At 36.6% G+C, this 13473-nt stretch overlaps 1 protein-coding gene across 1 annotated transcript; it reads left to right on the top strand.

Moving 5' to 3' along the window:
- Positions 1–210: 210 nt before the first annotated feature.
- Positions 211–9209, top strand: nr2e1 (nuclear receptor subfamily 2, group E, member 1). Its single transcript, NM_001003608.1, is given in 9 exon segments — positions 211–685; positions 3863–4008; positions 4433–4520; positions 5227–5462; positions 5571–5717; positions 5838–5934; positions 6092–6241; positions 6576–6681; positions 7954–9209. Coding segments are annotated over 9 exon segments (1191 nt in total). The 5' UTR covers positions 211–627; the 3' UTR covers positions 8117–9209.
- Positions 9210–13473: the final 4264 nt, after the last annotated feature.

Genomic DNA, 13473 nt, shown 5'->3' with positions numbered 1-13473 from the left:
CGCACTATTAGCCTCTGACAGTGCCTGACTCACTGTGTATGCAATATCACTTCATTCGTCCTCGTGACGTCACGCGCGAGCAGGAGTTGAAGCAGAAGGCAGGGAAAAGCTAAGTGGTCAAAGGAAGTTGGGCTCTCCTCCCACCCTCCCTTCTCTCCCGCCCTCCTACTCTAATACATCTCATACATATTACCAAACCTTTAATCTGACGGTACACATCACAAAGTCACTCACCAAGGCTTGGGCTGCGACGCATTTCCCAGCTCACGTTGTACATTTGAAGCAGGTGTTGAGCGGTACAGTTGTTGGCTTGGTTTCACAGTTAGTTGCACCAACTTTTACGTGGGGCAGAGAGATCAGAGACCAGCTTTGGCATATCATCTGTGAAGCTGCATCCATCATCCATCAACAGTGAGACGTAATTCGGATTTTATTTGCTGAAAAACAAGAGGAACATTTTGGACACATTCAGAAACTGCAAGAGAAATCAAAGGACCAGTTGTGCACCGCAAATCGGATGTTAAATGTATGTTTCTTTTTTCAATCTAAGTCAAAAGTGCTAAGACTGCCCTGGGCCTGAAAAGTTGAACTTTTGAAACGCAATTTCTCGGAGCCGTGGTCTTCAATATGAGCAAGCCTGCTGGTTCAACAAGTGGTTGTCTGGATATTTTAAATGTCAAATCCAGTAAGTAAACTGCATTTGCTTTCAGGACTATTGTGAAGTTAGAAATGGCGTGATGTCGAGTCAAAATGCTATTTCGTTTTGTTTACGAAATAATTAAAAGTGAAATAATTGCGTATGATCAATGTGACAAAAATAATATCAACTTCAAAGAGTTGTCAAATGCATATCGAAATGTTTACGTGCTGTCACTGTTGTCTGCCTCTATACGAAAGATCTATATTTACAATCAAGATTATCTCAATTAAGGCTAAACATTGTGTATATCAATATTGAATACACGTAAAGTCTAAGAAAATCAATAAACGAATAAGGTTGGAAAGGCTTAAATAAGTTTGAGTTTAGTGTTATGCTGCTTAGAATGTTTTGACAGCTTACGTTGTTTCACTATTACATTTTGCAAATAAGTACTGAGGTATTTTCGAAACTCTAAAAATGTAGGTAACTACTAAATGTATTCCAACAGTCTTTATTTCATAATTATGCGCAAACTATGCATAGTGTGTCAAAGCAGATATTTTCCTTATTGAGTGTCTCCTAGTATCTCTTTTGACTCGTGTTATTTAAAAAAAATGCAAGTGGCCTATAATTAATCTAAAATAAATGTTTTCTTGACATTTTATTTTTAGGATTGCAATTCTAAAAACAATCTGACAATAAACATTTCTTGAAGAAAAAAAAAACTAAATATTTATTCTAATTCGAGAAAGTCTGCATGCTTGTGATAATAAAATTTTATACCTCTTTGACCTTTAAGACTATAGAAAAAAAATAATTAAAAGTTTGTATGTATGAGAGATTTGACTTTTAAATAATGCAAGAGAATTGTTTAAGTGGAGTTCAATAAAATAAGGGAACCCATATACAATTGTTTCTATTGCACAATAGTATTAGCAATGATTTGTAAGTAACTGATGATATGATTATATCGAAAACAATTATTAAATCTAGCTCGGCAAATTAGTAATTTTGTTGAGGCCTAAACTTTTCTTTCCTTATTCAGAATGCTTTTAGCCTTAAACTGTTTCAAATAAGTTTTAGATGCCTCTCACTTTTTAAATGATTCTCTTTAGCAATTATTTTTTACATTATAGGGGTAACATTACGGCACTTATACTGTTTGGGTGGTCGAAGGCCCATTAAATTTAGGGTTTCTCACAACTGCACCTAATCTAGTGCAGCACGTCCCAGGGTTGATGCTGATTACAGTAATGAAATATGCCATATGTCCTTAAACAATTACAACGAACAATGCATCAGACCGGGACCCCCACAGGGGAAAGTTAAAGACCTTCCCTAAAACAAATCCGCCTTCAATTCATTATGAGTTTCTTACCAATCCTTACCATTGTGTGCTGTCGAATTATGCGATGATTGCATCTGTTCTGGATGGAAAACAGTAGGCCTTCATCGAAATAAGAGCTATCTGGTTTGATGGGTTTAATTATAATTTATACACATAAAATACTGAAATTCACAGACCAGGATAAAAATGTTTCAAAACTAAAATTGTAAATGAACTTTTAATTATGCATTTTTCTAAAAAAGCGTTGACAAAAGCGTGTACTAATGTAGCTATTTTCGAGTTTCAAAGCGACAAATGCAACAAGTTTTCTGCAGTTTTTTTTTATTCAAGCGCCCACCGTTGGTAAAGAAATATTTCATAAACCTGCATTTATATCAAGACTTTGACTCGAACTTCGCACTTTCTAAAATGTTAAAATAGGAAGGTAGACACACAAAGTCACTTTCACGTCACAATTCACAAAAAAAGTCATTATCATTTCTGTAGAACATCTGGCACGCACAGAAAATAAATGTGTTTAACGCATTAAAATGCAGCTTTTTTCTTTCTTTTGGTGTAAAAAGTCAGAGAGCATGAAGTCGTTTTCCTTCTCCGTCTTTACCGGTCTATATCCGAATTCCCATGCTACACTTTTTGACGGGTCACTGGAAAATCAATGAGCAGGTGGACATATGTCAGTGTAATTACATAGCCGTTTCTCTAAACGACTCCCCCATATACATGCAAATATGCCTCTATTGACAGACTTAAATACAGAAAAAAAAGTGTTCTGCACACACAAGAAAAATCACAATTTTCATTTACTCCAAGTTCATTTGCATACACTTCATCTGAGTCGCTGAAACGCGCTGGTGCGTATTATTCTCCTCTCCCGTGTCACTCCCTAATCCGCGAGCCTATAGACGGCACGAAGAAAGCAGTTGTCGAGCTTCATTATGAAGCGGGGTTGGCAGCTTGTCGAGACCAGGCCAGTCAGACGAGGCTCAATGGGGAAATCATTAAGTTAACACTCTCCCTAATGTCGCCATTGTGCGAGTCTACTGAACATTGTTTTATGGGACCTGCGATATGACGCTTCCCACCGATGCGCCCTCATTTTAGGCCTACTGTTTATGCATTCCTATAGCCTGACGCATCAAAAGTGCGTCATTTAACACAACATTTTAGCTCAACAGTTTGTTTAGCTGTAGGACAAAGATTTGGGAAGTGCAGAACTGTACTGGAACTTTTTAATAATTTTAATTATATGAACAGGTGCGTTTTTCATTTCGCGCTCTTTTTGGAACTTCAGAAAATCAAAGATGTGACACATTTGCGTAAATCTTAAATGAATTGTTGTGATAAAAGTATACCCAAATTTTCTTTTGTTGGTCAACCACGCGATACTGGGGCCTACCCATAAATCTCAATTGAAATTTTCTCAGTTATTTCAAAGAAGAGACATGTTTTAGAGATCCTTTGATAACTTTATTTAAAATTGTCTTTAAATAACAATTTTGTAATATACTGCACAAAAAAAAAAACATTTTAATTAAATGCATTTTTTTTCAGCAACGGAAATGCTTTATGTAGCTTATGTAAAAGGTTTTAATAAAGAACCTTTATTTTTTAAGTGTGTGTATAGCCAGCAAAATAGCTTCTGATCGATAGTGTAATTATATAAACATGTTCTCGTTCTAAATTGCAACATAGTTAATCATATACTGTGCAAATTTGAATTTAAAAAATAAAAGAAAAAAGAAGGAAAAACAAAACTGTTATCAGATGACTTTAACATTTATAACCCAACAAGATGTGTTGAATGTTTTAATAAACAAACAATTAGCAGTTATGTTTTAATTTTTTACCCATACTATATTTTCTGTCTCTGTTAGGTCGGATTCTGGATATCCCGTGTAAAGTATGTGGAGACCGAAGTTCTGGAAAGCACTACGGTGTTTATGCGTGTGACGGATGCTCGGGATTTTTCAAGAGAAGCATAAGAAGAAACAGAACGTATGTCTGCAAATCTGGCACACAGGTGAGCTATACTAATCAATTACAGCGATGTGTTGGAAGCATAACAGCGTCTGCTAATTTGATCTAAGCAAGCGCGTCTAAGGACTAGATTACACCTCCAGTGATTTTCATAATTGAAAGATTATCCCAGAAGTGAGCCCCCTCCCGCGCCTTTGAGGGCCCTTTGCCCCGTCTAGTGTAACAGGTGTAATCCAATCTAACGCACCGGCAGGACTGGGTGGATTTGGAGAGCGGTAGGCGGGAATGAGACTATTGGCCGTGCGGCGGGGGAGCGAGTCAATAGCCGTCATTACTCTGTCATTCCCACATACCTGTGGAGTGGAGATCACTGGAGCATATAGCAGAAGAGGCTGTTTGTGTGCCATTACAGCTAAACGAAATCTAGCCGACTGTATTTCCTTATTCTTTCCTCATTTTCTCCACAGGGCGGCTGTCCAGTTGACAAGACACACAGAAATCAGTGTCGCGCCTGTCGCTTGAAAAAATGTCTTGAAGTGAATATGAATAAAGATGGTAGGTTGTAGTATTTCTGTCTTTTTTAGATGTATTAATAGCTATAATAGAATATTATTCCGTAAATATTTAAGTTGCTGATTTAGTTTTTCTTTCGGCAACGGCAAAAAAAAAAAAAAAGTTTTACTTACCGCTCGTATAGATTAATTAGTAGGTGAGGTTTGTTTTTAGTCTAGATCTAACCTACTTAAAAAAAATTTCATACACGAAACCCCTAAGTTAAAATTCATAAATAGTTTTGTCATTTTAAAATAGTAGCTAAGCAATGAAGATTATTCTAATAAATATATTTAACATTTTAAAAAGTCGTCCACCAGATATATCAACAAGCGGCTTAGTTTATTTATTAAAATAAAGGGGTGATACTTTTAGATCCTCTTATGTATTGTAGGCTACCTTAACAATATAGACGTTCACCTTTTTATTAAAAAGATTAAATTACTCCAATGAAAGTTACTTGTGTCTATTACATTTACAGAAAATCAATACCATGAAAAAAAATTATGGCTTTAAAAAGCACCTAAATATTTTGGAACTATTTATCTATTTAACGCTATAGGCCTATGCAATTATTTTTCCACTAAAACACAATTAATACAAGTAGAAATTAAAGATCTAAAACGCAATAATACATCAGCTATTGGCTCGTGTTACTAACCTACATATTTTTATACCATCATTATTTATGACTCTTTTATCAATACAGCTGTGCAGCACGAGAGGGGACCGAGGACATCAACTATTCGAAAGCAGGTGGCACTGTATTTCCGAGGGCATAAAGAGGTGAACGGTTCGTCGACCCATTTCCCATCCACGTCTATCCCGGGGCCGCCGTTTTTCACTACAGTCACGCAGCTGGAGCCTCACAATCTGGAGTTAAACACGGTCACAAGCACACCGGAAAGGCAGGCAATTGTGGGACTTGCTCAGCCCACACCGAAGGTATCATATAGCTACAATTAAAACAAATGAGTTTCTTTTTTTAATGCTAAACCCAAACCCAATTCGTAAATCCCCGCTTATTTCTCGAAAACTGTGATTACATTTCAGTATCCTCATGAAGTTAGCGGCACCCCCATGTACCTGTATGAAGTGGCGACCGAGTCTGTGTGCGAATCAGCCGCGCGTCTGCTTTTCATGAGCATTAAATGGGCCAAGAGCGTTCCTGCCTTCTCCACACTCCCTCTACCTGACCAGGTAAACAAGAGTTTTTTAGGTTTTCACGAATTATATGCCAATGTTTAAGTTAAATGTAGCCCAAATAGTAAATCAAATGGTTTTAATGTATCAATAATGAATAATCTTACCTTTATTTAGTTGATCCTTTTAGAAGATGCCTGGAGAGAACTGTTTGTGCTGGGTATTGCACAGTGGGCCATTCCAGTAGACTCCAGTACCCTCCTAGCTGTTTCAGGTAGGCCATATTTACACTGTATTAATGCCTGCGAAGTGCATGGATGTTAACAAGCTTGCATTAGAATAGCTATTTTTATTTTTACAACTGCTTACAAAGTTATAGCTGTACTTTTATTATCTAGATTTAATTATTTATATGCCTTTTTGCAAATTAGGAATGAACACGGAGAACACAGATTCCCAGAGGCTCAACAAAATAATTTCGGAGATCCAGGCGCTGCAGGAGGTCGTGACGCGCTTCAGGCAGCTCAGACTGGACGCGACGGAGTTTGCTTGTCTCAAGTGCATAGTCACATTCAAAGCAGGTACACTGAAAAAAAAGTATTTAAAGACGATCCCTTGGATTTACTCATTTTTTTTTACTTTAAGTGATTGTAAATAATTTATTTGAGCTGAATTTAAACAAACAAATTTAGTTGAACATTATTAAACTTAATTTGTTTGTTTGAATTCAACATAAATAAATTGTTTGCAACAGTTCTGCATGCAACACTTTTTTTCAGTGAAGACTGGGTATAAACTATATAAAAATCCAGTAATTAATTCAACTGAAAAACATCCTTATTGTAATGTTTATCAAAAATTATTTAATGACAGAATGCTTTAAATTGAGTTAAACAACCATTCTTTCTTGCACAGTCCCAACACACAGTGGTTCGGAATTGAGGAGCTTTCGCAACGCGAGTGCCATTGCAGCACTTCAAGACGAAGCCCAGCTGACTTTAAACAGCTACATTCACACCAGGTAGGCCTACAGCAGCACTTTTAGGAACATGAGTGAATCTATATTTCACAAAGTTTGATCAAAACGAATTGATATATATATATATATATATATATATATATATATATATATATATATATATATATATATATATATATATATATATATATATATATATATATATATTTTTTTTTTTTTGACGTTCAGTGCAAAAAAAATGACGTTATAATGAAAACTAGGAGGAAATGTATCTTGTCTTTTCAGATCACACACACACACACACACACACACACACACACACACACACACACACACACACACACACACACACACACACACACACACACACACACACACACACACACACACTCACAAAATCTCATTGGATAAACTAAAATAATTTAATTGAGGGCATAGTTTAACTTAAAAGTTCTCATAATATCATGGATGTCTATTAGTCGTACATTTCGAAGACTCTTAGTTTTATTTAAAGTTATCCTAAATGCACTAAGATTCATGTTAAGTATATATGAGTTGCATAAACAGTTGATTGAGACTGATCTGAACAAATTTTAGGACAGTTATTGCTCACTGAGCAAAGCAACAAACTGTATTTTTGCTAATTAAGCTGCCAACATCCAATGGGTGCTTCTGTAAAGATGGTAATCTCAAAACTCACATTCACACTTCACATTACATGAAAATTCTTCTAAATCTTCAAACTAAAGTGAATAATAAACTCTAACAAGTCTTTTCGTTAACTTTAAACACCCAAGATAACTTTTATTGTCAACATTTCCCTTTTTTAATTCAGTCCCACGCAAAGCATACTGGGAACTGCAAATTCCTTAAGTAGTTGGACCAACACAATTCCTTCATGTTGTCCAAACACAAAACGTTTAAGTTAACTTAATTGTTTATAAATTTAAGTGGACTGAACAGAAAACAAATAAATTGGCCAAATTACAAGAATTGTATTGTTATACTACAAGCAGCAGTAATCATTTTTTTAAGTGTACGACATAAGTGAAGCGAATCACTATGCTATACACTTTTAGTAGCAATCGGAAAAAAACCCGCGCTAAAAATAATCGTGACTGGGGCGTGAGTCGATTCGAAATCATTCCAGGCTGAAAATCATTCCATTAATCAGTGAAAGCGTAAAATAGTTACATTTCAGTGACATCATGATAAATCTCAGCTGTTAGAACAACTACTATACAGTAATAATTACGAATTTATGCAACATGCCAAGTATTCCAAGTACTATCTAAAACAATCGTTGCTTTTCAGGTACCCCACTCAGCCATGTCGTTTTGGGAAACTGCTGTTGCTCTTGCCTGCTCTACGTTCAGTCGGACCATCCACCATTGAAGAGGTGTTCTTCAAAAAGACCATCGGAAACGTGCCCATCACACGACTGCTCTCCGACATGTACAAATCCAGCGATATATGAGCTACTGAGAGACAGAAAAAACAAAATGTATCGTTGACCTTGGCTTTCGCATGGACGCTGGGACAATGTGGACAATACCAGATGTCCTATGTGACACATCACGCACTTCTCTGGAGAATAAAGCTCTACCAATGTCAAGATGTTTTACGCAGGGAAATTATAAAAACAGACAGACTCACTTGCTGCAAGTTGAGCTCACTGCTTAGAAAGAAAAAAACGAACTTTTAACCAGTAATTTTCTAATTGATTTACTTTATTTAAGTTCGTTTATGAAAGTAACTTAACAAGTTTAATCTGTTCATGTTCTTTCAAGATTTAAATACAAAAGTATCTTAGTTTGTAGTCATATATTTGAATGGGGTGTCCGTGAGGTTATGTACAATCATTCATTTCAAAATAGGACGTGTATGTCCACTTGACCAAGTACCTTTTTTGACCAATGCTGTTTTGAATTCAGCGCCACTAATATTCATTTGTCAACAAGAAACCAAAAATGACAAAGAGACCATGAGGTATGTTGCAGGGAAGTAGGTCGCTGTCCCTTTGACATAGTGCTGAAAACCAAAGGCCCATGAGTCAGAACTGAAGAGCAAGTTCATTCCTGTTCTGCCTTCTGTAGTAGAAGCTCCAACTTTAATCAAAAACACTTGAACCAACTAATCGGGTTTACTTGAAATGTTTGTTGAACAGTTGGAGTTAAACTCTGCATGAAGGCAGCTGGATTGAGCATTCCTGACTTAATGCATCACATAATTACCTACTGAGGTGACTGAAAGGCCACAGCACCCACACCTTGTGACCTTAATGTAAGATTAGGATTCACTGGCAGGGCATCTAAAATCCTTTGGAAATATTTTTGTTGAATTTTCTGTGCACCCACTCTGCCATTTTAATTTTATTGATGTTTAAAAAGCTTGATAAGTGGCCCATGTCAGAGGTCACCATTAAGTACCTTTGTTTAAATAGCTACTAACCCTGGGAAAGAGACACAATCAGCACTTGGATTTTTTTGTAGTCTGTAAATACATTTCCTGTTGTACAGTGATAATTTTTGTGAAAGTTGTTCTAAGATATTAGAATAAATATTGAATATTGGTCACCTGGTCCTTCATTGACTATCAAATTCATGTCTTCTTCCTCTGTAGGGTTTTGGTTCCTTCTACAAACAGAAAAAGGTCCATTGCACCCTAAACAGGGTACTAAGCGGGGACAGAGAGAGGTTCATGTCTGCACGTAAGTGCATATTGAACCATTGCCGATACAATACCCTGGACCTTGAGTGAAGTTGCTGTGCCTCGCACAGCTCGAGGTTTCAAGCGCTCTTTCACAAATCAAGGGCTTTGCCCAAATTGCATTTTTTATCTTCATTTTTTGATAGAGAGGATACAATAGAAAGAAACATGATTGCGATGACAACTTTCAATCCAATTTATCTTATTTCTTTTTTTAATGGACTGCTCTGACGTGGAGTGAACTCCAAGGTTACGTGAGCCAAGCGACTGTGCCCTTCTCTTTAGCTTATACAGTATTGTTGAACATATTGACTCTCGACAACATTTGTGTTCAAATGTGTCTAAAGTAATTTAAGCATGATCCGTCATGCTGGAAACAGAATAACAAACAATTAATACCACACAATGCCAGACTCACTAGCAAAAGGTTGAATGTAGGCTTGTAATTGCAGTATTTTGTATAGCAATTAGAAACAATGCACAAACACACCTGTTTCCTAATATTGTACACTCATAGTTTCATGTCCTACATCTGTTATATAATTACGTTTGCATCATATAAAGTAGAAGTTTAGAACATGTTTTAAGTAATTTTTGTCTTGTCTCCAGTAAAGAATGCCCCTAATTTGAAGATCCAGTTATGACAATTACACTGTATACGGAAAATATTAATTGCGCTTCACAATGTGATTTTTTTTAGGTTGTTTATTTTTGATTAATTTCAACAATTTCAAAAATCTTTTTTCACATTGTCATTATGGTGTATTATGTGTTGAATTTTGAGGAAATAAATGAATTTTATCCATATTAGAATAAGGAAAAAGTGAAGCGCTATGAATACTTTCCAGATGCACTGTATGTATTATGCCGCATTGCATTTAAAATGTCTGTTTCAACAAAATTCCATATTTAGTCCACACTGACATGACAGCATCACACAGCTTCTCTAGATCTGTCAGCAGGAAACTTAATCATTGATGCAAGGCAGGAAGAATCTATTACATGGATTCATCTTGGTGACTCCAAATTCTCAAAAATGACTCCAAAGCCCGTGTGAATTATGGCTAAGTTTACCAAAGCAGACAGAGCAGGCACCAGTCTGTTCTTCTGATGCTGTAGCCTTTGCTTTAAGGTTGGATAGGCTTTGTGTTCAGAGATGCTCTTTTGCAAACCTCGGAGGTAATGTGGAAACTGCAAGTCACTTTGCCATCATGTCAAGTTGTTGAACCAATCTGGCCATTCTCTTCTCAACTCTAGTATCAAAATGTATTTTCAAAGATGGTGTGTAAATATTCTAGTTGATCAGCAGTTTGAACTTCACCAGATCGTTTTGACAATGACAACAAGACTGAATGCATTGATTTGCTGCCATGCGATTGGCTAATTTGATTTCTGCAATAACGATCCATTGAACAGGTGTACCCTTTCCTTCAATCCCTCCATCCATCCATCCGTCTGTCTATCTGTCTGTCTGTCATTCTATCTGTCTGACAGCAAAAAAGCTTTGAAGATTGTTCAAGAAGACTGTTTTGAACAGTTTATTACTGGCCAGTAGCTTGAAAAAATACCAGATGCTACAATTCACACATTTAAACACCGTCTCTCTTAAAATATACTTATAACAATAAAATTAAATGAATAAATAAAACTTTTTAAATGGACACTGTATGATTAACTGACCTTCATAGTATAGTACTGCTCGAGTTTGTGTCTGTATCTGAGCATCCAGGACCTTACGACCTGCCATTCCTTCCTCCAGTCCTCTCTCCATTCGGAGTAAGGCTTCCTAACAAAACCATTTTCTCCTATTTAGAGCCACCTGCCTCAGTGTTACCTAGAAGATCAATAAAAATACCTCTGACTGAAAGCATTCTGACCTACATGTGTCTGTTTATCAGTAAGACTGAATCACCCAAATTCATTCATCTTGGTAGCGTGAAATCATAATTCAGCTGAATAGGTTATCTAGCAAATAACAAATGTGCAATAACTAAACGATTCAATGTCTCTCTTAATATGGTTTTGTGAATAATACTCAGAAAATGTCCATGTGCTGTGTGGTGCTCAAGCACAATTTGCCGTGTGAGGCCAAAATGAGAAAACATGGTCATTTGAACAATTCTCGCACACTGATTCTTTCACCATCTTAAATGAAAAGGAAAATATTTCTTCTAAAATATTATTGTATCTAAAATTGTGTTTTTTGTACTATGAAAAATAGGAATCATAAAAAACCTATGTCCCCTCGCTCATTACAGTGCTGTATGCACACATGTACATTTATTCAATATTCATTGCAACCGAATAAGTATTTTTAGCTTATTTTGATCAAATTTCTATTCATTTAAATGATTTTATTCATTTGAAATGTATTTAATAACTTGTAAAGTTTTACTAAAATAATAAAATTCCATAATTGTTTTCCCTTTTTTATGTACCCTATATTATCTTAATCTTTAGAAAAATGTTAATTGTAATCTAATTATTTATTCACTTGTTCATTTTCCTTCAGCTTTGCCAGCAGCTAGCTCTCTGCAACTCTCATATGGTCGCCCACTGAAGCTAAGCAGGGCTGCGCCTGGTCAGTACCTGGTTCAGAGACCACATGGGAAAGCTAGGTTGCTGACGGAAGAGATGTTAGTGAGGCCAGCAGTGGGCGCTCAACTTTCGGTCTGTGTGGGTCCTAACACCCCACTATAGTGAAGGGGACTCAATACTGCTCAGTGAGCGCAGTCTTTCGGATGAGACGTTAAGGTCCTGACTCTCATCAATAATCCCAGGATGTCCTTTGAATAAAAGAGTAGGGGTTCAACCTTGGCATCATGGCCTCCTAACCATCCCCATATTTTAATTGGCCCCCTCTCCTCTCCACCAATCAGCTGGTGTGTGGTGTGCAGTCTGGTGCAATATGGTTGCTATTGCGTCATCCAGGTAGATGCTGCACACTAATGGTGGATGAGGAGATCCCCTCCCTCCCCCAATGTGTAAAGCGCTTTGAGTGTCCAGAGAGCGCTATATAAATGTGAGGAAATATTATTTATTATTATAGCTTAGTCCCTTATTTATCAGGGGTCGCCACAAAATAATGAACTGCCAACTATTCCAGCATATGTTATACGCAGCGGATGCCCTTCCAGCTGCAACCCAGAACTGGGAAACACCCATATACACATTCTATATGGGCAATTTGGTTCATCCAATTCACCTACAGCTGTAGTCTTTGGACTAGAGCTGAAGATCTTTGCCCGAGCACGAAGGAACCTGATGGGTGCGGGTTAAACTTCTATAATTTTAGAGGGGTCGGGCGTGTGAAGTAAATGCACGGTCATGTGATGCATTTCCATTAGAGCGAGAAAGATGTGAAAATGAATACTGATGAGGTAAAAGGAGACTTGCCTCTGGCGATTACGTTTTGGTTGAACCAGCAAATAAAGCAACGTCTGAGTTGTGGAAAAGTTTTGATCATCTACAGGGGATTTAATAATGTTCCTCCACAAAAACAGGTAGTCTAATCTTAGTGAGTAAAGGTTTGTCAAATTATAACTAAATATTAATTAAATCATAAATTATGAGAACATAGGCTAATGTTGGCATTATTCTTTTATTAAATTTCAGCTTCATCATTGCCTTGAGGCCAGATTGTGAAGAAATAGAAAAGCAAATTCCACAGAGCCTCTATTTTAAATTCATTATTGCCAAATACCCATCTTAAATTAGAATTAAACCTAATTTAATTTGTTAAGAAAGTCTTGTTTTTATAGGTGTGTTTGCCCATTTATTGGCTAAGTGTATGCCTAGGCATATTTAGAGTGCTAAGATGTTACGATGTTACAGAGGACTTATTTTATTTCTTTGTTTCAACTTCTATGTGGCCTAGAGTCTACTCTTGTTATGAATAAAGTATGTTAAAACATATATAAACGACTTATTCTTTAAAAAAAAAAAGGCAAAAGAGTTGTGTGCATGTGCACATTTAAATAATGTCTGGCTGTAAACGGGTTCAGGCTTTTAAAAAGCTGTCAATCAAAATGTACTGTCAGGCTTGGGCCTAACTTTTAAGGCCTGATTACAGCTCTACTTTGGACTGTGGGGGAAACCAGAGCACCCGGAGGAAACCCTCGCCAA

This window comes from Danio rerio, chromosome 20 (assembly GCF_052040795.2).
Source record: "Danio rerio strain M-AB ecotype USA chromosome 20, GRCz13ab, whole genome shotgun sequence".
Taxonomy (NCBI): Eukaryota; Metazoa; Chordata; class Actinopteri; order Cypriniformes; family Danionidae; genus Danio; species Danio rerio.
Note: the sequence above shows the minus strand (reverse complement) of the source record. Positions and strands in the feature narration are given on the sequence as shown.